This window comes from Lactuca serriola, chromosome 4 (assembly GCF_051521515.1).
Source record: "Lactuca serriola cultivar US96UC23 chromosome 4, Lser_US96UC23_V15, whole genome shotgun sequence".
Classification (NCBI taxonomy): domain Eukaryota; kingdom Viridiplantae; phylum Streptophyta; class Magnoliopsida; order Asterales; family Asteraceae; genus Lactuca; species Lactuca serriola.
Window position 1 is genome coordinate 330,736,921 of NC_136411.1, and position 22,122 is coordinate 330,759,042.

Sequence of the window (22,122 nt, forward strand, 5' to 3'; positions counted from 1 at the left end):
TATTCAAAAAATACCCTCTCCATATACCTTGCTACTTGTATAATAGCTTAAATTTATGGATTACACATTCATGAACTTATACCACTATGCTAAACTCCGACTTTTTCTTCGATAAAATCTACAAGATTGGAATCAACTGATATTAAGTAGTTGTAGAAACAAAATCAAGAAATTACACATATTTACTTAACATTATTCTTCCACCAAGCTTAGCCCTACGCTGGCCTACACCACCGTGTCTTTAGACCATCACGTCAGATGTAAGTAAATCAGGTACACAGTGGCCTGGTGCCCACAACGAGCCCAATCCACATTAGAACTGAAACTTCCACACTGCAACTGCTAAGACTCACACATATTTACTTAATATTATTTATCTTGGTTGTGGAGGGATAGGTTGTGATTGGAGAGATGATAGTTCTGATGGAGTTGGAGTGGGTAAGGGCAAAATAGTAATTGGTCTCTCGATAGAGAACCGATTGGACCCTCCAAAGCTATCTAATGATCTCATATATTCAGATGCATTGTTTTCGATTATCAAAGCATCTTCAAGCTCACGAACAATGTCAATCATGGAAGGTCTATAAGCTGAGAAAGGCTCGATACATGCTAGTGCTACTTCCACAACTCGCCACATGGCTTCCGTATGATATCCTCCTTTTATGCTTGGATCCACTATTTCCTCAATTCTTGAATTCCTTATATACGGTTTTGCCTACATAGAATTTGGTAAATCAATCTGATTAAACGCAAGAAATAGCAATGTATACACTTTTGTTTTTTTTTGTGTTACAACATTGTATTTTGAAAAATCTAGCAATGTTATCCAAATTCAAAGCAATTTTCACTACTAGGTAGAAGTTTTAAAGTGCAACGATGTAAATAATTTAAAAAAAAAATGAATAAGTGTATAAAATTTTTGTAAGTACGCCTTAATAATAAAAAAAAAGTTAAAAAGAAATTCAAACATACCCATTCAACCAAGCTCCACTCATTTCTTGGCCTGTGGATATTAAGTGGTTCACGACCAGTTATCATTTCAAGCAACACAACTCCATAGCTAAAAACATCACTCTTTGCAGACAAATGTTGCGTTGAATAATACCTTAAAATACACAAAAAAAAAAAAAAAACATCATGAGTTTTGTGATTTAAAAAAAAATGAAAAAATTGTACTTACTCTGGATCCAAGTATCCAGCTGTCCCCCTTACTTCAAGGGAAGCACCACTATCACCTTCTTGAGGGGCATATTTGGAAAATCCAAAATCGGCAACTTTAGGGCACATACTATCATCCAAAAGAATGTTACTTGATTTCACATCCCTATGTATGACACAACGCCCCGAAAATGTATGAAGATATGTCAAACCTGGAGGGTAAAACTGTCTTTTTAGTATTATTATAATTATTATAATATCTATTGCTTACAAGTAAATAAATATATAGAATTACCTCGAGCAGATCCTAAAGCTATTGAAAGTCTTGTTGGCCAGTCTAGAGCTCTTCTTTTAGACGCATCACCTATGAAGATACAATGAAGCAAGGGTAAAAATGGTATTAAAATAATGAAAATAGTAAATTACAAAATCGTCCCTATGGTCTGTCCAAAATTATAGATTGATTTTTTAAAAACCTTTCTGGTCTTGAAACCATCACTTGCCACCCTTTTGTCCCTTATGCTGACGATGACCATTTTCTTATAGTTAAGACTTAAGACTTTCCATATTGAAACATGTGAGGGCATTTTCGTCTTTTTAGGTAGATGAGGTGTACATTACCGATTCACCATTGTTGCAAATATGTCAAAATTAGGGTTTTGAAGTTGTACTCGAGAGAAGATGATGAAGAAAAAGGGAGTGCTTTTGAAAAAAAAAAAGGAGTGATTAACCGATTTTTACTCTTTTAGGGATTATTTATGAAATACAATGATGATTGATTAAAGGCTAACCAAAAAGACAAAAATGCCCTCACGTGTTTTGCACATGGCGGGGCTTAATTGAAGAAAATGGATGTGCTTGCATAAGGAATGAAAAGGGTGACAATTGATACTTCCCGGGACTAGAAATGTTAAAAAAGTCAGCAAGGGACCAAACCTATAACTTCGGATATACTACAGGGATGATTTCTGTAATTTACTCTAATAAAAATAAACTGAAAATAACTTTAACACATACCATAAAGCCGATCTTGTAGGGACCCATTTGACATAAATGGGTAAACAAGAATTTGTTGATCATTTTCACAACAATAGCCAAGAAGAGGGACCAAATTTTCATGTCGAATGGCCGATAGAAGTGTTAGCTGTAGATGAAATTGTCAATAGACTTATTTAGTCAACAATATGATAACAAAAATATATAAACAATTTGAACTTATGAATAATGATAAGAATTATGAAGCAAAATTTGATATGAAATCATAGTGAATATTTTTTTAGGGCTAATCATCAAAATGGGAAATTCATATCACAAAAAGATCACCTTTTGACAATTGGGACCAAATTCGTTAAAAAAATAATAAAACATAGGCCAAAATAAAAATAAAAATAAAATTTGGATAACATAACCTACTGTAGCATGTCGTAGTGACCAATTTGGAACAACTTACATATTCGGTTACCTCTCTCTATAATAAACGTGTAAAATGGTATTTTGGATATATTGAAAATAGTTTGTTAGCCCAAAAATAATGTTATTAACCCTTTATGTAACTAGCCCTTTTTTCTATCATGTTTTAAGCTACTCTTTGTCCTTTTTTTTTTTTTTTTTTCATTTTAATTAATATTACCAAAAAAGTTTTTATGAAATTGTCTAAAAATTGAAAAATTACTTCACCTCATTATCAAATTCACGGGTTCCTTGTGTTGAAGTTGCTGACCGGACTTTTACAGCTACTTCTTTACCATCTTGTAGGGTCCCACGATAAACCGATCCAAATCCTCCTTCACCTATTAATGTTTTATAATGTTGTATTGCACTTTCTATTTGTTCAAGAGTATAACACTCTATGGATATTGTCTTCAAACTACTATCTTCATTGCTACTTGGCATTGCGTAAATTGCATCTGCAATTTAGATGTTTTTTTATGGGTAAATGCAAGAAATAGTAACGTATTTGTGTTTATTTGTGTATTTAAGCATCCTACTTTTGTTTCTCTCTATTACAACATTGTATTTTTTAATTTTTTTAGAGTAAATTACACGAATGGTCCCTATGGTTTGGGGTAATTTGCGCGTTTGGTCCCTAACTTATTTTTTTTAACTCGGAAGATCCCTACTGATTGTTTTTATTACGTGTTTGGTCCCTATTTTTTGTTTTTGTTACGCGCTTGGTCCCTGTCATACCTAAAAAGACTATTATTTAAATAGGAAAAAAATGATGGGGTACGTAAAGTAAGTTGAGAAGGGTGAGATTAGGGGTGTGTTTATTTAAATAAATTAAAAAATAAAGGGAAAAATAGACTTTTTATGTAAGCAGGGACCAAGCGCGTAATAAAAACAAACAGTAGGGACCTTCCGAGTTAAAAAAATAAATTAGGGACCAAACGCGCAAATTACCCTAATCCATAGGGACCATTCGTGTAATTTACTCTTTTTTTTTTTTTATTATTAAGACATTTTATTTTGAAAAATCTACTCGTAGCAGTGTACTTTTTTTTTTAATTAGGATATTATACTTTGAAAAGTTTAAACAATTATGGTAGTTGTATTTGGATGACATTATAACTTGATAGATTTTTCAAAGTATAATGCTATAGTAGGATAAAATGAAAGTAGATTTCTACAATAGAGAAATCGAATTATAGCAATGAAAAGTGCATTGTTATTTCTTGCATTTAACCTGGTTTATATTTATAGGAGGGTGAATGCAAGAAATATATCGAATTATAGCAATGAAAATTGTAAAATTGTTTTGTATTTGCATGACATTGCTATAATTTGGTAGTTTTTCAAATATTATAACGTTGTAATAGGAAAAAATGAAAGTAGAACACTATATAATAGAAACATTTGCTTAAATTTTCTTATTAATATCCCGTAACATCTTTAGATTATATAAAATATTAAAAGAGAAAATTGTACTCACTTTTGGTCATTGCATGTGTTTTCCCATTTGATTTTTTGTTGGCCTTTTTCCTTTTCTTGTAAAAGCAAATTAGGCAAGCAAATACTCCCGTAACTAAAAGGGCCCCACCTGAAATTGCGACTATAAAGACCGTGTGTGGTGGATGTGATGATTCTTTTCCTGTGCACGTCCCGTTGCTGAAACAAAAAGACTTAATTACCCTCCTCATCAAGAAAAGATGGGACACGAAAAGACATAATTACCCCTCATTAAGCAAAGGTGTCACATAACAGATCAAGAACGAGTCCTTAATTGCACATTGTCACTTATAAAATGGTGTCTGATCTCAATATGCTTTATTTTTAAAAATCTTACAAGATAAAAACTTGACGATTTAATTGAGTAAAAATTAAATTTAATAATTGAAGTACTTACTCTGTATCAAGTTTGGATGAATTGTCACTTGTTGGAAGGTCTTTGGTAAAATCTTTATTGCATCCATAATATCTAGATGAATACACAAATAACTCAAGTTACTTGGATTTATTAATGTTTTATTGATATTATAATTTGTATAAAAAATGATTAAAAACACTCACAACTGTGTCAAGTTTGGAAGGGAGGCAAATGACTCTGGAATCCTTCCAATGAATTCATTGTTTCGTAGGTCCCTAACATATGTTTTAAACTCAATTACCAACGTGGATAAACATTTTCTTTCCAAATTAAATTCTCATAACAAACAATTGAATAATAATATTTATGCATTTTAAAAGGAAAGAAACATACATTGAGGCAAGAATGGATGACAATGGGAATGTGGGAATACTATTGGTGAAGTGATTACTACTTACATTCCTGTAGTTCATGATCAAGATGTAAGAAACTAACATTTTTTTTACTTTATTTTTTATAAAAGAAATAAGAGAATTAGGAAACTATCGTATCATACAATTCTGTAAGATGAGTCAGCATAGTGATTCCCTGTGCTAGTGGTCCTCGAAATTTTCCATTAGATAAATTCCTGCAAGATAAATATTAGAGTAAATGACTGAAATCGTTCAAATGATTTGATCAAAATTACACGTTTGGTTCATAATTTTCTTTTTGCACTCAGATCGTCCATTTGGTTTGATTTTGCTGCGTTTTTGGTCCCTATGGTTTGTTCAAAATTGCATGTTTGGTCCCTAACTTTATGTATGTAAGGGACGAAAAACGCAAGAAAATCAAACCACAGGGACGATCCGAGTGCAAAAACAAAGTTAGAGACCAAACGTGCAATTTTAACCAAACCATAGGGACGATTTCAGTAATTTACTCTAAATATTACAATCCAGTACACAGCATACACAGTATACAGTACACAGTAAAACTCACAGCTTCGTTACGACGGTTGTTCCATTCGATTGGATGCACTTCACACCATTCCAACTATGCGGGAGACACGGGTCACCCGTCCAACTTTCTAACACCTCATTATCTTCATTCTCTACTAACAACTCTTTTTTTATTTTTAGCATCACATCAACTGAAAGATTTTAAAATTAAACAATTTAAAATTTTATTTCCATTTTATGACTTAAAACAAACTAGTGACTTAAGTTGAATTAAAATTTAAAAGTACCATCTTTTTGATCAGTCGCTTGAAGCAACGGGCGAACTTGAAAAACTTCATAAGCATTACAAATCGGGCCCCACTGAGATCCATTAGAAGCTTTTTTTATAGTCAAATTAAGAAACCCATTTGCTGTGAAGTACATAAACGTATCCCTATAATTTGATCCACTAGAAATCACATCAATTTGTTGCCTCTTTTCACCATTGATATATACATCAAATACTCGTTGCCCTATTTTCACATTTCCATCAAGTTCAAGAAAATAGAGGTGAAGAATATACTTTTCGTAGCTTGAATGAAGATTATGCATAAATTCTAAACGCTCTAAATGGGTTCGACCCGTTTTTAGAACTTCGATAGGAGGTGATGTTTTTGTCCTGTTTTGGACAATTTTGTCCCCGTTTAGTGACGTGGAATTTCCGTTTTGGTTCGAATCTGAATCCGGCTTCCATATTCGATCATACGGGTCTTGTGGGTACCTGAAAATGCCCAAAAATGACGAAAATGCCCTTATAAAGGAAACCTTGCATTTCTACTAAACAGAGTAACAGACATACCTGATTTCTCCACGTGTGTTCCCGACATCAACTCTAAGTAAAACTTTGAGAACATTCGAAGGCTCTTCATAATCCAAATCCAACGGTCTCAATTCAATCTTGGAGATATAAGGATTTCCCTGTTTTTTTAATAAACAAAAGTCGATATAATTATTATTAGCTCTTACAATCACTTCAACTTCAGCTTCATCTGATGACCCAACTCGCCCTATTGGTGTTGTACCAATTAAGACATCGAAGAACGTGTTTGTGGGTGAAGTTACGAATGTACCCCTGATTAGATAACCTCGACCCTTTTTTGTTGGCAAGTTGTAACACCATTTAGTACCATAGTTTATGCCAAAAAATCTAGCATGATCGTATGTTGTAATGTTTTGTAATGGTGTTACTATGTCTTGACATTGTTGATTGTCTGAGAACCATTTGTTATCTGAAATCCATGTTATGTTGTTTTTTGGATCCGTGAATTTTGAATCAGAACAACATCGGATGCTTAGAAAATCTGCACAAAATTAAAAATTTAGCTTTAGTAAATTGTTTGAGTGTTTTTTTTTTACTTGATATAGAAAGAACGAGTTAATATAGAAAATCATCCTTGATAGTTGATACTTAGAAAGTTTGCACAAAATTGAGAGTTTAGTTTTAATGGAGTACTATGTTAGCTAAAAGTTGTAGTGCTTTTTACTTTTTAGAGTTATATATGAGTGTTTTTTTTTTGACTTAATACATAAAGAACTATTTAAGACAGAAAAAGAAAAACATAGATGTAAAATTGTTGAATTATAGCATATATCGGCCTCATTCTCGTTTATTACACTTTATATAATGGAAAATCTTTCTACTTGATTCTTTTAACATGTTCATCAAGATATAGCCCTCTAAAAGATTTTGATTTGACCAAAATACCCTTCGTTGGCAAGATCAAGCCTAGGATCATATCCAATTAGCATATATTTTCAAAAAAAAAAAAATTGATCATACATATAAATCTATATAGCATGCATCTAATATGGGGAATTATGAAGATGATTTATTCACTAAATATTCTATTAATTTATAATTCTAAATTCTTAACTAAAAATTTGAGAAATTGGGCATACCTTGTTGTGAACAGGTTGATTGGATGGCTATGAAGAAACAGATTATAACACAAAAGTAAACCAATCTTGAATTATGATAATTCAAGCCTTCCATCATCCTCTTATAATCAATTTAAAATTTTCCATCTCATGATCAAACTCATAACTCTCAAACTAGGGTTTCTTCACCATCATAGATGAAGCCTAAAAAATATTTATAAAAAAAAAATATGTGGTTTATTATAACTTCAAATTTTGAGAAAACCCCTTTTGAATCTTTGGTGATCTTGAGGAGGAAAAAAGCATGAAACAATAGGGTTCTCGGATTAAGAAAGAGGTTTGACTAAAAATATTAGTATTTGATGATGCAATTGAAAGGAAGATGAGAGGTAAAGCTTGAATTAGAATAAATTAACATTAATTTCACAATCAGTTTGATAAAACTTTTCCAATAATTAACGAATATTTAACTGGAGTTTGTTAGTTTTAGTGATGAAGGTGGGCGTTGTTTATGATAAATTAATCTTTAATGTTTTAATTAATTAAGGTAGGGTTAAGGCGGAGCAATCCTTCATCTTGGTCCATCTTGCGTCTGTCTCTTTGTCTGTTTACATTTGAATCCCGACATCATTAAACTTTTGTTTATTCGACTAAAAGCTTGTAGATTGTGACTTTCAACCACCAATCACGTTTCTCCAACTATTTTTTTAACAACCAATTGTTATTTTCAAATATTTAGACAAGTTTTCTAGGGTTAATTTTCATAGTGTGACTATGTGATTATGTTGTTTCGAATTGGTCCAGATTGTAGTGGATTATACAAGTTTTCTAGAATTGTTTTCAATAAGGATGGGAGGATATTTAAGTCTTTTACACAAATATGAAAACAAATGCGAGTCTTTGTTACATTTTTTTTAATGGGATAAAAAGTTGTCATTTTCGTTTCATTGATATGAGTCATAATCTCAGTGGATCAAATGCAAACATAATAGACACACTTTAGAGGCAATTTCTGATGAGTGATGGTTAAAAGGGTATTTACATTGGCTTTTACACAAATGAGATATTAGGAGCAGTCTTTGTTTCATATTTTTTTGGTGGGACAAACAATTATAAACCTTGATCTTGAGTTTTGGTTCAATGCATATCAGACATAGTAGATAAGCATTTGGCGACTATTTTCAATGATTATGAAAGTATTTATTTCTTTTGCACATATGATAGATCATGAGCTTGTTCCACAGTTTAGATGAGACATAAAATTTTCAAATTTTGTCTCATTTACATGTGTCAAAAGTCTCAATTAAATGCATATAAATATAATAGATAAATTTTCTAGGACTATTTTTAATGATGAGGATAATATTTACATCTTTTGCATATATGGGAGATCGAATGTCGGTCATCTTTTTGGGTGGAATAAAGTTTCTAGTTTTGTCTGATTGACATTAGCCGTAGTATTACTCGAGTGCATGAAAAATACAAAACGGAAAATAAAAGCATGCAATGAGTGTGAATCAAAAGTGATAAAGATTGTAAAGCTATTTACCACAATACGAAACGTTAGTACAATTCATTTGTAGTTTGACAAATGATAACAAATTTTGTAAACATTTGACTTAAAATTTGATTAATTGTTTATTTTGGTATCGGATTGCTTATCTTTTTGTGTCAAAACATTTATTTTTATTTATTGACATCTATAATTTTTAATTGAGACATTTATATAATGTCAACTATAAATCTAAATCCTGTATAACATATATGTACATGTACTATAAATCATCAAAATATGTGATCGCACGATAAAAATCGTTTGGTGATGGAACATTGTCGAAAGATTCTTAAAAAGTTGAGGCCAATCATAAGAAGCCATGTAAATGAATGATTGATCTGTGCCTGAATATGTTATTTTCTATTATTAGGTAATAAATATTATTATTTTGAATTGGCATGGGTCCAGTGTTTCTTAATTTGGTTATATTCCAAAGTGTTTGATGGAATATTCCATTTTGCTAGAAGCTAACTTGCGGCATAAAAGCCGTCACCATTTACAAAATAGAGTAAATTACACGAATGGTATCTATGGTTTAGCGTAATTTGCGTGTTTGGTCCCTAACTTATTTTTTTAACTCAGAAGGTCCCTATTGTTTGTTTTTGTTACACGCTTGGTCCCTATCTTACCTAAAAAGACTATTTTGCCCTTGATTTTATTAATTTATTTAAATAAACACACCTTCAACCTCACCGCCTCACATTACCTTACTTACCCTAACATTTTTTCATATTTAAATAATAATAGTTTTAGCTAAGATAGGGACCAAACACGTAACAAAAACAAACGGTAGGGACCAAGCACGTAACAAAAATAAACAACAGGGACCTTCCGAGTTAAAAAAATAAATTAGGGACCAATCACGCAAGTTACACAAAACCATAGGGACCATTCGTGTAATTTACTCTACAAAATAACTTGATGAGTTGATTGGATTTTTTTTTAAAACCTACTTTTAAATAATAATAATAATAATAATAATAATAATAATAATAATTATTATTATTATTATTATTATTATTATTAGGGAAAATGACATACAGACCCTATAATTCTTTTAAACTTTACCATTTTAGCCATTTAATTTATTTTTTTGCCTATTAAGGGAACCAAGTAGGAAGTGACCTGCTTTTTTAATCATCATAACTTATTTTAGCCGGTTTTATTGTCAAGTCAACTATTTTTGCCACATCACCTATTAAAAAGTCAATTATTTTTGCCACATCACCCTAAAGTACCCAAAAAGAAATATTTAACTATTTTCATAATTTATTATTCAAAAAATTCATATAGCTGACCCAAACCCGTTTTATTTTGCCTGAATAGTTTCCCTTGTTTGCAAATTGCAATTGCCCTCGAAACAAGTCTCATCTCACGGCTTCTGCACTCTTGACCTCCCCTCCTTTGGCTTCCGTCCATATAATCCCCAACCGCATCTTTCTCTCTCTCTCTCTCTCTCTCTCTCTCTCTCTCTTATCACTGTAGCTCTGAACAATCCTCACATCGCGATCATCATACTCTTAATCCCAATTTTTGAGTAAGTTCTCACCCTTTTTCTTTCGTTTCTGTAAAAATTAATGTAATCCAATACCAGCGACGACTAAAGTGAAATGCCTTTCTGTTGCCAGATTTTTCATCAATGCGTAAGCTTCCGCTTCCATTTCCAATGTTTACTTCACGTTTCCCCATCGTTTTTGATGTATTGATTTCACGTTTTTGATTCATCAACAGGAAGACGATTAAAGGGTAAAGTCACATTGAAGGCTTCTACACTGACATCGTTAGAACACATGTACGTTCAAAATTGAAATCCCCTTTTTTCCACTCTCAATTTCAGGTACAAAAATGACATCAAATTTTTTGATTGTTGAATTTGATTTGTTTGTTTAGGGATCTGCTAAAGTTTTGTCTCCAACTTGCATTGCGAAAATGAGTCCTGGTTTGGTAAGACTTAGAAAGATGTTTTGATATAACTCCTTTGAATTTTTGCTCCGGCGGACTCCTACTGGTTCGTTTTGGCTTCTGCTTAACGGAGTGATTAGTTGGAGATGAGAGGGAGATCGGGAAAGGATGTAATCGACCCGACAAACACAACTTCGTTCCCTCATAAGACCACAAAAATTGTTTAGGGACTAAAAATATAAACCCTAGAAAGTTCGTAGGGCATTTGTGCCATTTTCCTTATTATTATTATAATGACAAGTTTTTTAGACAATTTATGAAAATATACAGGAAAAGCTAGTCATTGTATTTATGTTTTTTCTAAGAACAACTTCAAGTATGTATTAGAAATTAGGATTGTATGTTTTGAAATACTAGAAATTTGAAAATGAGATAGATTAGATGGCAGAGTGTATTCACACCTCACTATTCATTTTTTTTTGTGTCAGTTTTACTCTCACTCACCAAAAGAGTGTATTCACATCTCACTATTTATTTTTTTGTGTTAGTTTTTCTCTCACTCATCAAAAGTCAGAGAATTGTCACATTTTACTAATTTTCACTTTTATTTTTTAAAAATAAAAAAAATTTAATTATGAAGTTTATAATTCAAAAAATAAATTGAATTAGTTAACAATGATTAATAAACACAAAATTGAATTAAAATAAGAATACTTAATTTCTTTAAAAAAGTACATAATAACAACCAATATTAAAAAAAAACTAAAAAACAACAAAGATCAAAAAACAACCATGATTAAAAAAAACAACCATGATTTCAAAAAAAAAAAAAAAACACTAAATAATCTATGGGAAATATTTTTCAATGATTTTCTCATTCGTCTTCAAAACTAATTTTGGAATGACATTTGGATTGGCGAAGAGAGCCTTTCTTTAGGGTTTCCAAGACTGTATGCTTTGGAAGAGGTGAATGATTGTTGTGGTGCTGATAAATGGAGGGATAGTGGTTGGGTTTGGAGTTGGAATCGTCAAATTCGAGACGATGGTGCCACGGCTTCCCAGCTCTCGTGTTTGATTGAACTTATTTCTCATGTCTCATGTGTTGATCGGTCGGATACTTGTGAGTGGGCAATTAGTTTTGATGATACTTTTACTGTTAATAACATTAGAAACCATATTGATAACATCACTTTGTTGGAAGGTGTGACTGAGACGCATTGGTGTAAGCTTGTTTCTATTAAACTTAATATTTATCTTTGGAGAACCATTCTTGATAGACTCCCCACCAGAGTTAATTTGGTTAACAGTGGCATTGATTTGACTTTTGTGATATGCCCTATGTGTTATTCTTATATTGAAGATTGTAGTCATGTTTTTCTTATTTGTGACGTGGCTAAAGAAATTTGGAACAAAGTGGTAAAGTGGCTTGATCTTCCTTTTCCTCTGTTCCTAAATGTCTCTGAGATTTTGAGTTAAATTGATAGCACTACACTGAGTCATATGAAACAAAGAGTTGTTGAAGTAATTATTATCACCACGATTTGGGTTATTTGGTTTTACAGGAATAGTGTGGTGTTCCAGACACATATCATGAGGAAAAGTCATTTTTTAAAGTATCGTCATTCATTCTTTCAATTGGTTTTCGAATAGATGCCGTAAAAGTAACATTTCTTCAATCTAGTGGTTGCAAAACCCTCTTCTTTATGACTCTTTGTAATTGTTTTTCCCTCTGGTTGTTTGCTAGTCTTTTTATTTAAATTTGGCTGTTCAAAAAAATTTTCGTTCTTTTCCTCGCGCTCCTTTTTTTGTGGGCAAGTTTTTCTTTGTCAAATGTCAAATGTTTAGCGAAATTTATATTGTATTGATCAAATGTCTCCGTCATTTTGCGCATTTTGTCTGCTTCACTGTTTAAATCTAATACATTTGACAACTGACAAATTTTGGATCAAGCAAGGCCTAAAGTATATCTATATATAAGTGAAACCACATCATAACTTTGTTGAAATAAATCCTTGAAAGCCAAAAGACATCATTTGTATAAGTATATATATATATATACACACACACACACACTTTGAAAACCATGTTCGTAATGAACATTTGAAAGTCAACAAGTTAGAACAAATCGTGAATTAACCCTTGCAATTAGTGTTTTCAGCCTAGGACCCCAAAACCATGTGATTTCGGTTAGCATTAGGACCGAAATCACCATGGGATTTCGGTTTCCATATGGACCAAAGTCACATTGTGATCTTGGTTGATGCATAGACCGAAATCACATGTGATTTTGGTGGTATCGTTGGGGTTTTCGGTGGGAAGAATAAGGAAAGGAGGTTTGACTTCGTGATATGATATTTCATCTTTTCCAACACAAATTTTCACCCAGCATGTATCCAACAAATAACTAGGCAAACATCACCTCATCCTTTTCTCTTTAAACATGGCAGAAACATCAACAAACCCCCACCATCTCCATTTTTCTCAAAGTTTACTCCATATCCTCTCAAAGAATAAGTCCAAGCTCTTCTTAGATAGACTTTTTCAAAGTCGTTCTTGACAATTTGGTAAGTGTTTTCTTCATAATCTAGTGTCCTTACACACTTTCATGTTAGTTCTATCTCATTTACACACATTATTATGTGTTAAAAACTCATAGGATAATCTCATATTCAAAGAATTCTTCAACCACTCTCAAGTGTTCTAGGCTTGAAGATCTTCACCAATCATCCCCTTAACCAACCACAAACACAGTCAAGGTGAGTTCATACCCCCACATTTTCGAGTATTTCATGTTTTTAAGGGGGGGGGGGGGATACAAGTAAAGTTTGTTAATCTTACAAAATACTTGCATGTTTCATCTCTATGCTAAAAATAAAACATTATTTGCATGAAATATGATTATCACTAGTTTTTGGACAATTATTTGTGATATAATAGTTTTGAGATGCAAATCTAACAAAAACAAAACATAAACTATGTTATATATTCAAAAGAAAAATTACTATTGCAAAACTACAAGGTTTTGAAGCTTTTTACCAAAATATAGTTTTCTAACAAAAAGGGGTTACATATAGTTATTTCACCATTTTGTGGGTTACAAACCAAGAATATGATGTTTTAACCATACATTGCGAAACTAGACAAGATAACTACTATGTATTTATATAAATGATTATATAAATAGTCTTAACAAACGAACTGTGACACCGCCGAACTTGGACGACGGAAACGTCCGGGGGCGGATGACTTCGTGTACAGTATCATAACAATTGAATATCAATGAAACATAGCAACCAAACATCATACATTGAAGATACACACTTACATAGTTTACATATTGAATTTGTTCATCAGTTACACAAAAGTAAGAAAGTAAAATTTCTTGAAGTTGCACCACTTGATCTCCTAGATGAACTTACTACCTGTTACTGGATCCCTGAGAATACAAGTCATTTTGAAAAGCGTCAACTAAAAAGTTGGTGAGTTCATAAGCAGTTTTGTATAAAAATGGTTTTTGTACTTGTTTAGAATAGTTTTCATAGTGCTTTCAGAAATCTGATATTTTCTAAAAAGAAATGGTTTCAAATATTTGTGTTTGATTTTATATTAATGCATGTGTGTTAATGTTTGCGAAAATAGAATGAGAATGATTTCCAGACAACCCGATGTTGTCTGCGATAGATAATGCTGACCCGTGGTTGAGTACCAGCGCGTATAGATTACCTTTTTGTCAAAAAGAAGGTTTCCCATTTTATCCTAAAAGAACATAGAATGGTTTCTCGTAAATCTTATAACGTTAAATCCTCTAAGTGAACCGTTATAACCATACTAGATAATGACAATTTCGCCTGTCTTTGCGTCTTTGGGACGCTGACGGAACAAGGTACGGTTTGTCACCCTAGACTGGCTTAGTCTAAATGTAGCGAACAGCTCAGGTGTGGGGTGTCACCCCCATATAAATCTATACACAAACTCACGCTCTCTCTCCGGGAGACTCTGGCTATAACTATAGGCTACGTTTGTACACTCATATGGTGCCAAACGAAACGTCTCACTAGATCCTTAATCAAAGTTTACGTAAAAAGAAGCAAAACATATAAAACTCATTCTCAAGCCCAATAAACAAGTAGGTGGACCACTAAGGCCCATTATACGTGTCTATTATTTCCAGACTCAAAAAGAATATGAATGTATACCCTGGGCCCAATATACATGTAAAAGGACACTAAGGCCCACTAAACATGCAAAAGGACACTAAGGCCCACTAAGCATGTAAAAGGACACTAAAGCCCCCTCCCCCCTAAACATGTATATTATTTCCAGGCCCAATAAGGATATGAATATCGTTTTTAACCCATTTGTTATTATTTTGTTTATTTTAGCTCAATTATTTACAAAATTCATATATAACGCCCACTTTTTGTAAAAATGACGTTCTTGGCCCAATAGGCCACAAATTTTCAATTAAGGCCCAATTATAGTAAAAATAACACTTTAGTCCCCCTTTTGTTCAAAACTTGTATTTATGGCTAGTTTTTGGTAAAGCTAACATTTTTAACCCATTTTTATCAAAAATATCAGTTTTGGCTTGATTTTTGTGAAAATACATATTTTTCTGGTTTTTGACTTTTCTAACCCGGTTGTTGGAAAATTTGTAGAAAAATCATCGTAAGTTAAAATTTGGATCCATAAACTCTAGAAGTTTGGAAACTTTGTCTACTTTGTTCAAAAATTTTCTCATAATTTTTAAGGGCCTCTAACAAGTATGAAATTGCTCACCTTCATAGGCTGGTCTGAAATTATTTCAAATATGATAAGCAGTTTTGTAAAATTCGCCACAAATTGTCGAAAAATCATATGAAAACGTGAGAGTAGTCATTTTAAAGGTATAAACCTGCAATTTTTGCATGTAAAACTGTTTTGAAAATTATTCTAATTAAGTTTTGTCAAAACAGTCCGAGATTGGACTAAAACTTTTCTGTCAAGTGCTGATTTTTAAATTTAAGTTATCTAAGTTTGTTCACAACATTTGTTTTTGCTATTTTAAGTGGATAAATCTCAGATCTACAAGTTTACATGTATTATATGTGATGACACATACTTTTCTCAAGGTTTTTATGAAGATCCAAGTGATAAACTTCATGTTCAAGTAAAGATCTAAAAGTTAAACACATAAATATGCATATATACATAGATCTAACACAAAAGCACTTGTATTCTCCCCCAAAAACATTATAAAACCGAAAACAAATGGGTATGAACTCACATTTGGGGGTTTTTGCGATGTAGATGAAGTAGAAGATGAAACTTTGAACCTAGCTTGAGTTTTTGGTGGGATCTTGAAATGGAGGTGGTTCTAAGGTCCAAAATCATGAAAATGAAGTTGTAAGAGAAAGGATCTTAGCATAGACTTGAAATATAACATCTAGAGATGAATATGGACTTACCAAGTTATGAAACTTGAATAGAAACTTCTTGTAACACACATACAAACCACGAATTTTGAAGAAAATAATGAGAGAGTTTTTGGGTGTTGAGAGAAAATATGTTGGAGATGAAGTTTAGGAATGGGGTGGAGAGGGAGGGAGGGGATGATAAATGAAGAGGGGAGAGAGAGATCTAAACCTAGATGTGTGATGGTTAATTTAACTTGAATGGATGTAAGTTTTACAAACACTTAAGCCTATATACATGCGAGGTAATGAACATTGTTGTATGTGGTGCCAAAGTGAGGTGTCACTTGTTGAAATTAATTGTTCCTGAAATTATAAGGCCCAATATGAAGGTTTTCGGCCCATTGGGCCCTCTTTATTGGGTTTGCGGTCCAAATTGATAAGGGAATTGGGTTTATGGCCCAATAAGGCCAAGAAGGTTGTTTACGGCCCAATAAGGCCCACTAAGAGAGTCTTATGGCACAAAAGAACTAAGTTGAGGCCTTGTTGGCCCACTAGGGCCCAATAAGAAGGGTTCAGTCCATTAAGAGTGCTTTAGCCCTAAAAATGCTGAGATGGAGTTTTGGGCCCACTATGACCTTATAAATGTGTTCACATCTTAATCTAATTTTGCCAGTTGTGACATCATCCCCCTGTTAGAGGGAATTTCGTCTCGAAATTCATTCTAAAGCAGCATCCCAAGTACTAAGGAATAAGTGTGAGTGTCTCGGTTTTGTCTAGTGTCTTCGTTCTTAGGAGGATTTATGTCCTTGCTTAGTGATCTAGTGGACCTTTGCTACTGGCCCTTGACCTTGCTCCTCTGGTTAGTTAGGTGTTGGTCATCTCAGCCCAACATAGAGGCATTCTGCTTTTTCTTCCTATATGGTGAAGTGAAAGGAAGGTCATGGTAATTGAGGATTGTGTACTTGGCATCCCAACAATAGTGCCTCTAACCCGTAGGGCGAACACTATTGTCACTAAAGTTAAGGTCGTGTGATGTAGTTGGTCTTATAATTCTTAAGTTGTCTTGGGAGTTTCTTACTACGGGGTTTTGAACTAGTGGGAGGTTGATCTTTGCTTGTTCCTGAGGGAAGGTCGAGAGGGGACATCGATCATTGTGGAGGGTTTCATTTGATTCTTAGTAGTCAGTGGTCCTATGGAAACTTAGCCTTTCCTTTTTATGAGTTGGATAGGCATTCTCTAAGGTTCAAGTCTTGGTTCGAGAACCTCATACTTATGGGGTCGTTCCATCGACCGGATACCTTCGGTGTTTATGTTGGTACTAAGTGGTCTTGGTGGTCTGGCTACGAGAATGGATCCATGAGTTGAGTCGATCTCCGAACTCAACTTGGTGCGTAGGTGATATTTCCAGAAGGACTTTGGAGACATCTTAGGGGGGTTATAAATCTCTAAGTTACTCTCAGTGTCCTTTTCTCCTTGTTTCTTTATCCCTATTAAGGGATATGAAAGAGTGTGATATTACTTGCACGGGTACCTAAGGGTCTAGATATCCCGGATAATTCAAGGATTGTCGTTATAAATTGTAGGGATTTTGTTAATCGATTGGCTTAGGCGAAAAGCCTCATTGGCACATCAATTTCATATGGTGAGGATCAAGTCAGCCCATGTCAATTGACACCGCTGGGCTCTTTATTGTAATAGATGTTGAATTGATCTGAAAAGGGATGGTTGTTCGAAATGATAGTTATTTCGTTCTGAAATTTTGGGTGTCCTAGCAATACGAGTGCCTTGGTATAAACGATGTGATTTCATAGTCTGATTTCTATTAGACCTCTCTATGATGGTTCGATGTAGCTTAGTCGTACGTAATTCAAGATTGAAAATGGTTGTAGACTGAGTGGTTATGCCCTAAATCCACAGTCAACCAAGGAATAAGAATTAAGGCGGTTCCACACACTCTAAGTTTGTAGAATCTTAATTACACACGGCCTTATGTTTACACTAAGTTATCATAACTTTCACAAGGATCTTTAGTTTTCCTGCGAAGGATATGATTAGTTCAAATGAGGGATTACTTTATGATTATGATTTTTAATTGGAAAAAATTTTGTGAAAATGCGATGCTTAATTTTTGTTGTTTTGAAACGTACCGGTAATCCCAGTAGGGTTCCTTGTTGCTTCATCATGTCCTGTTGTTAAACTCCTCCTGGTCCTCCGTCATTCTTCTCTATTGGACAATTCCTCTTGATGTGTCCCGTCTCACCGTATGTGTGGCATACTGGACTTACTTATGGGTTGAGGGTTGGAGTGACGCATGGGGCTGGGGCCCTACAGTAGCGGGAGATGTGCCCCTTCTTGTTGCACCTATTGCAATGCAATTCCCGGTAGACTCCATGATGATGGTAGTGGTGTTGGGTTTTGAGCATTCTAACATTCCTAAGTGTATATGCAACCCTAAATACCTTGGATCTATGTTTTCTCTATTATACATGCAAATATGAACATCCAAGGTATTATCCTAATCTAGCATACAAAACAATGAATATAACAAGATAGAATACATACCTCTTTGGTGTAGAATGTTCTCAAGAAGCTTGAGTGCCTAGTGCCCCAAGTGTGACACCTCAAATGGTTCACACAACATCATATGCACTTGGAAGACTTAGAGAGAAACACCTTAACACTTCTAAAATCGGCTAGCCCTTCTCTTCATCACTTAGTGGCCGATTTTTCCAAGAGTATGATCTTTATATAGTGTTACAATTAGTGTAAACCCTACTTGTCATGAATTTCCATTTTCCTTGGATCCATGGGTTCAAATACACCATGGAGCATCCTATGGGTTTTAGCCCAACTTGATAATCCATGGAGCATTAGCCCACTATACAAGTATGGATGATTTAGACAATCAACCCATATATTTAATTAGTCTTCTTTTGATCACTTAATTAATTCTAGATTAATTCTTGATCAATACTAATTAAATAATCTTATTAATATATTATAACTTATAATATATTAACAATCCTTAAGTGTTATTTCTCTCATTATAGTCTATCCAAATGCATGATGTCATGCAACCCAAATGGACCATGCCGGGTCGGGTCAAGTCTTACCAATTATAATTATGGACTTAGACATTAATCCTACAGTCTCCTACTTGGATAAGTCTAAAACTATTATTGCGTATGACTTCAAGAACCAACTGGCAATCGTAGCTCTCAAAAGCTTCCGTCGAACTCTAACCTTGCCGATGATCTCTAACCTTTGTCAATGACTTGTCCATTAGATAAGGGATCATATATTCCTCCATTCTAGATATCATATGGAATGAGACATGGATTGTAAATCATTCTCTTTGTCCATCTGTTGTTTCCCGATTTCCGATTTGTGACGACTGACTGATTGAACAAATCAAATCAGTCCTGGCTTGGCCAAGCACTCACATGTGTCATCGCTAAATCATCGAGGGGCCCACAGATACCACTTTTATCCCGAAGGTAAAAGGAATGGATAAACTTCGACTCATATGGCTTGTTCTGCTACTTGTTGAATCATACACAAAGACACGTTTTATAACATCGAGTTACCAATGCGGTTTCGCGCAATCAATGTATAACCAACTCATAGTAACAACTCATATCACTAGGTTTGAAGAATATAAGATATTATCGTCTCATGATCACTCGTGATAAAATCCATGAAGTGATTCAAATGAGCGTGGGTTGAATCCAATACTCAGAACTTATGAGCACTCATGAGCGTTGTAGCACAACTTTGTCCACCAACTTGGACCTCTACAAGCCAACTCATGACAGTCTTGATTCATATCTACTTCCAACATATGACCGACTGTGGATGGTTTAAATAACTTAGTCATTCCAGAAGAATAACCTAGTTATTATGGAAGTCAAAACATGCAAAGTGAAACACAAAAATAAATGAATCAAATATGGTATCAAACCCTATGAACATAAATATACCACTTCTATTTATCACCATACTAATTACTCATTATTCATTGTATCGGTTTTATCAACTTTATACTTGAATTAAAACACTAGGTATGCCATGCTCCAAGCATGTATACAATGTTTTCCTAAACAATAGCTTTGCCATACACCAAGTATGCACTCTATGTTTATCTATGATCCTTACTTTGTGAAATAAACAAATTGACCAAACTTTCAATGATTCTAATTTCACACTCCCAAATCGAAATCTGTTAGATTTTAAACTTAAATGCACCACCCTCTTGCAATGAGTGTGTACAAAGTCACAAAGACTTGTCAACAACCATTACAGGGTATTCCAATGAAGACCTACTCCATGGACACAAAGCCTTATGTTCAAAGTATGCATTGCTTTGAACATGCTTCCTGCACTAAGTTCTTTCTAATCTTACACAGATTGCTTCTATCTATAGAGACAACTCTATTTCCCATTTTGACTACTACTTCTGAACAAAAGTTGCCTCTTTTCAGATTATGTCAATATGGCTCTTCCATAATTCACACTATACTTCTAACTGTCCTTGCGCAACCAATCTTTGGTAAACCTTAGATTGTCCTCGACAATTGCTTAATCACTTTAGTCAAATCCAATTCTTGACATTTTCCTCCTTAATGCCCCAAGGCATTTGGAAAATTCATAAAGAATAAATATTATAGCACATGTAATCGATCTTGCACCCAAAGTAAATGGGACACGATTCATGATGTTTCACATAAAGACATGGTTCTAGATCATTCTTTTGCCATAATAATTTTTTGTTTGCCATATTCTCAAAATTTTACTATGAAAAGGGATGCCGTAATCATAATCGAATTTTGAGAACGCAATATATAGAATTTTCTTAAGCTGAACCAATCCAACATGAAATTCATATATATTCTTGACTAAAGGTGATTAAAATCTCAATATAAGCTCTTTAGAATGATTATAAACTCAATCTAAGCTTTTCATAATTGAAATGAAGTATAATTTCCTCTCCCTTAATTATAGCAAAACAACTTTTTCAACCCCTGCAACCTCACGAATTGACACTTTTGTTTTCTATAATTAACATTGCTAACTTGCAATACTTATCATAATTACCATGCTCCCACTAACATGATGATTATTAGCATAACACTTATGCTCCCACTAGCTTTGACATGTACTCAGAAATCAGCTATTGACTTTTTTTTACCACAGTTCATATTTCTAATACTATATTGCTTTGATAAGACTTTATCAAAATCACACACCTTATCTTAGATAGCTCATAGGTGTGTCTAAACAATTTCAGAACTATGAAAAGGGATTCCGTAATCATAGTTTTAATTGTTTATACCTTTGCTATTTCTCATAAGTCCATGTTAGTGTGCCTACTAACAACTTTGAGAATGCAAAGATTACTATCTACTTACAAATCTACTTAGTGGAAGCGTTTCCTCACCATCATTTTCATGAATCAGAGAGAAACCTTATGACACTTAGATTTTTATGGTGTATGAGTTCCTACCCATATGAATTTGTCAAAACCTTAGTCACAAGACACGGATAATGACAAATCCAAACACATATGGACTGAACTTATGCAATTTTAACTTCTTGCCATATGGCAGTACAGGGCCTGCCATTGCTTCCAAGTTGTTATGCAAACAATTGAGGACTCTAAGAACTCATATGCAGAGCCAACTTTATCTGGAATGGGCACAGAATATGTCAACTCGATAGGTTATAAACCTCAAGTCATGTGCTAGTGATGAACTTTAGGTTTTATTCTTGATTAGTTCTTGAGACTTTCAAGACCTTTAAAACTCCCACTGTCCTCTTGACATATAAGACTCTCTTGTCAAATATTCAAGGGATAGTGCGGATTCTTTATCAAGACAAACACTTCACACAATTGGTCTAAGTTGGTCTTTGTTTTATCCAAAACATCACAACTTACCAACTTCAAATGTA

General features: G+C 33.6%; 1 protein-coding gene across 1 annotated transcript; it reads right to left on the reverse strand.

The window, feature by feature from the left end:
• LOC145097449 (nodulation receptor kinase-like) lies at positions 1-7,687 on the reverse strand. The gene is made up of 15 exons (XM_079035016.1): positions 7,342-7,687; positions 6,242-6,743; positions 5,691-6,163; positions 5,444-5,594; positions 5,019-5,090; positions 4,856-4,924; positions 4,666-4,737; positions 4,502-4,573; positions 4,088-4,263; positions 2,836-3,065; positions 2,176-2,302; positions 1,454-1,522; positions 1,181-1,370; positions 973-1,105; positions 1-715 (listed from the first exon to the last, which is right to left on the reverse strand). Exons 1-15 carry the CDS (start codon positions 7,436-7,438, stop codon positions 374-376), a joined length of 2,775 nt encoding a protein of 924 aa, XP_078891142.1. The 5' UTR covers positions 7,439-7,687; the 3' UTR covers positions 1-373.
• Between the last annotated feature and the right edge of the window lie 14,435 nt (positions 7,688-22,122).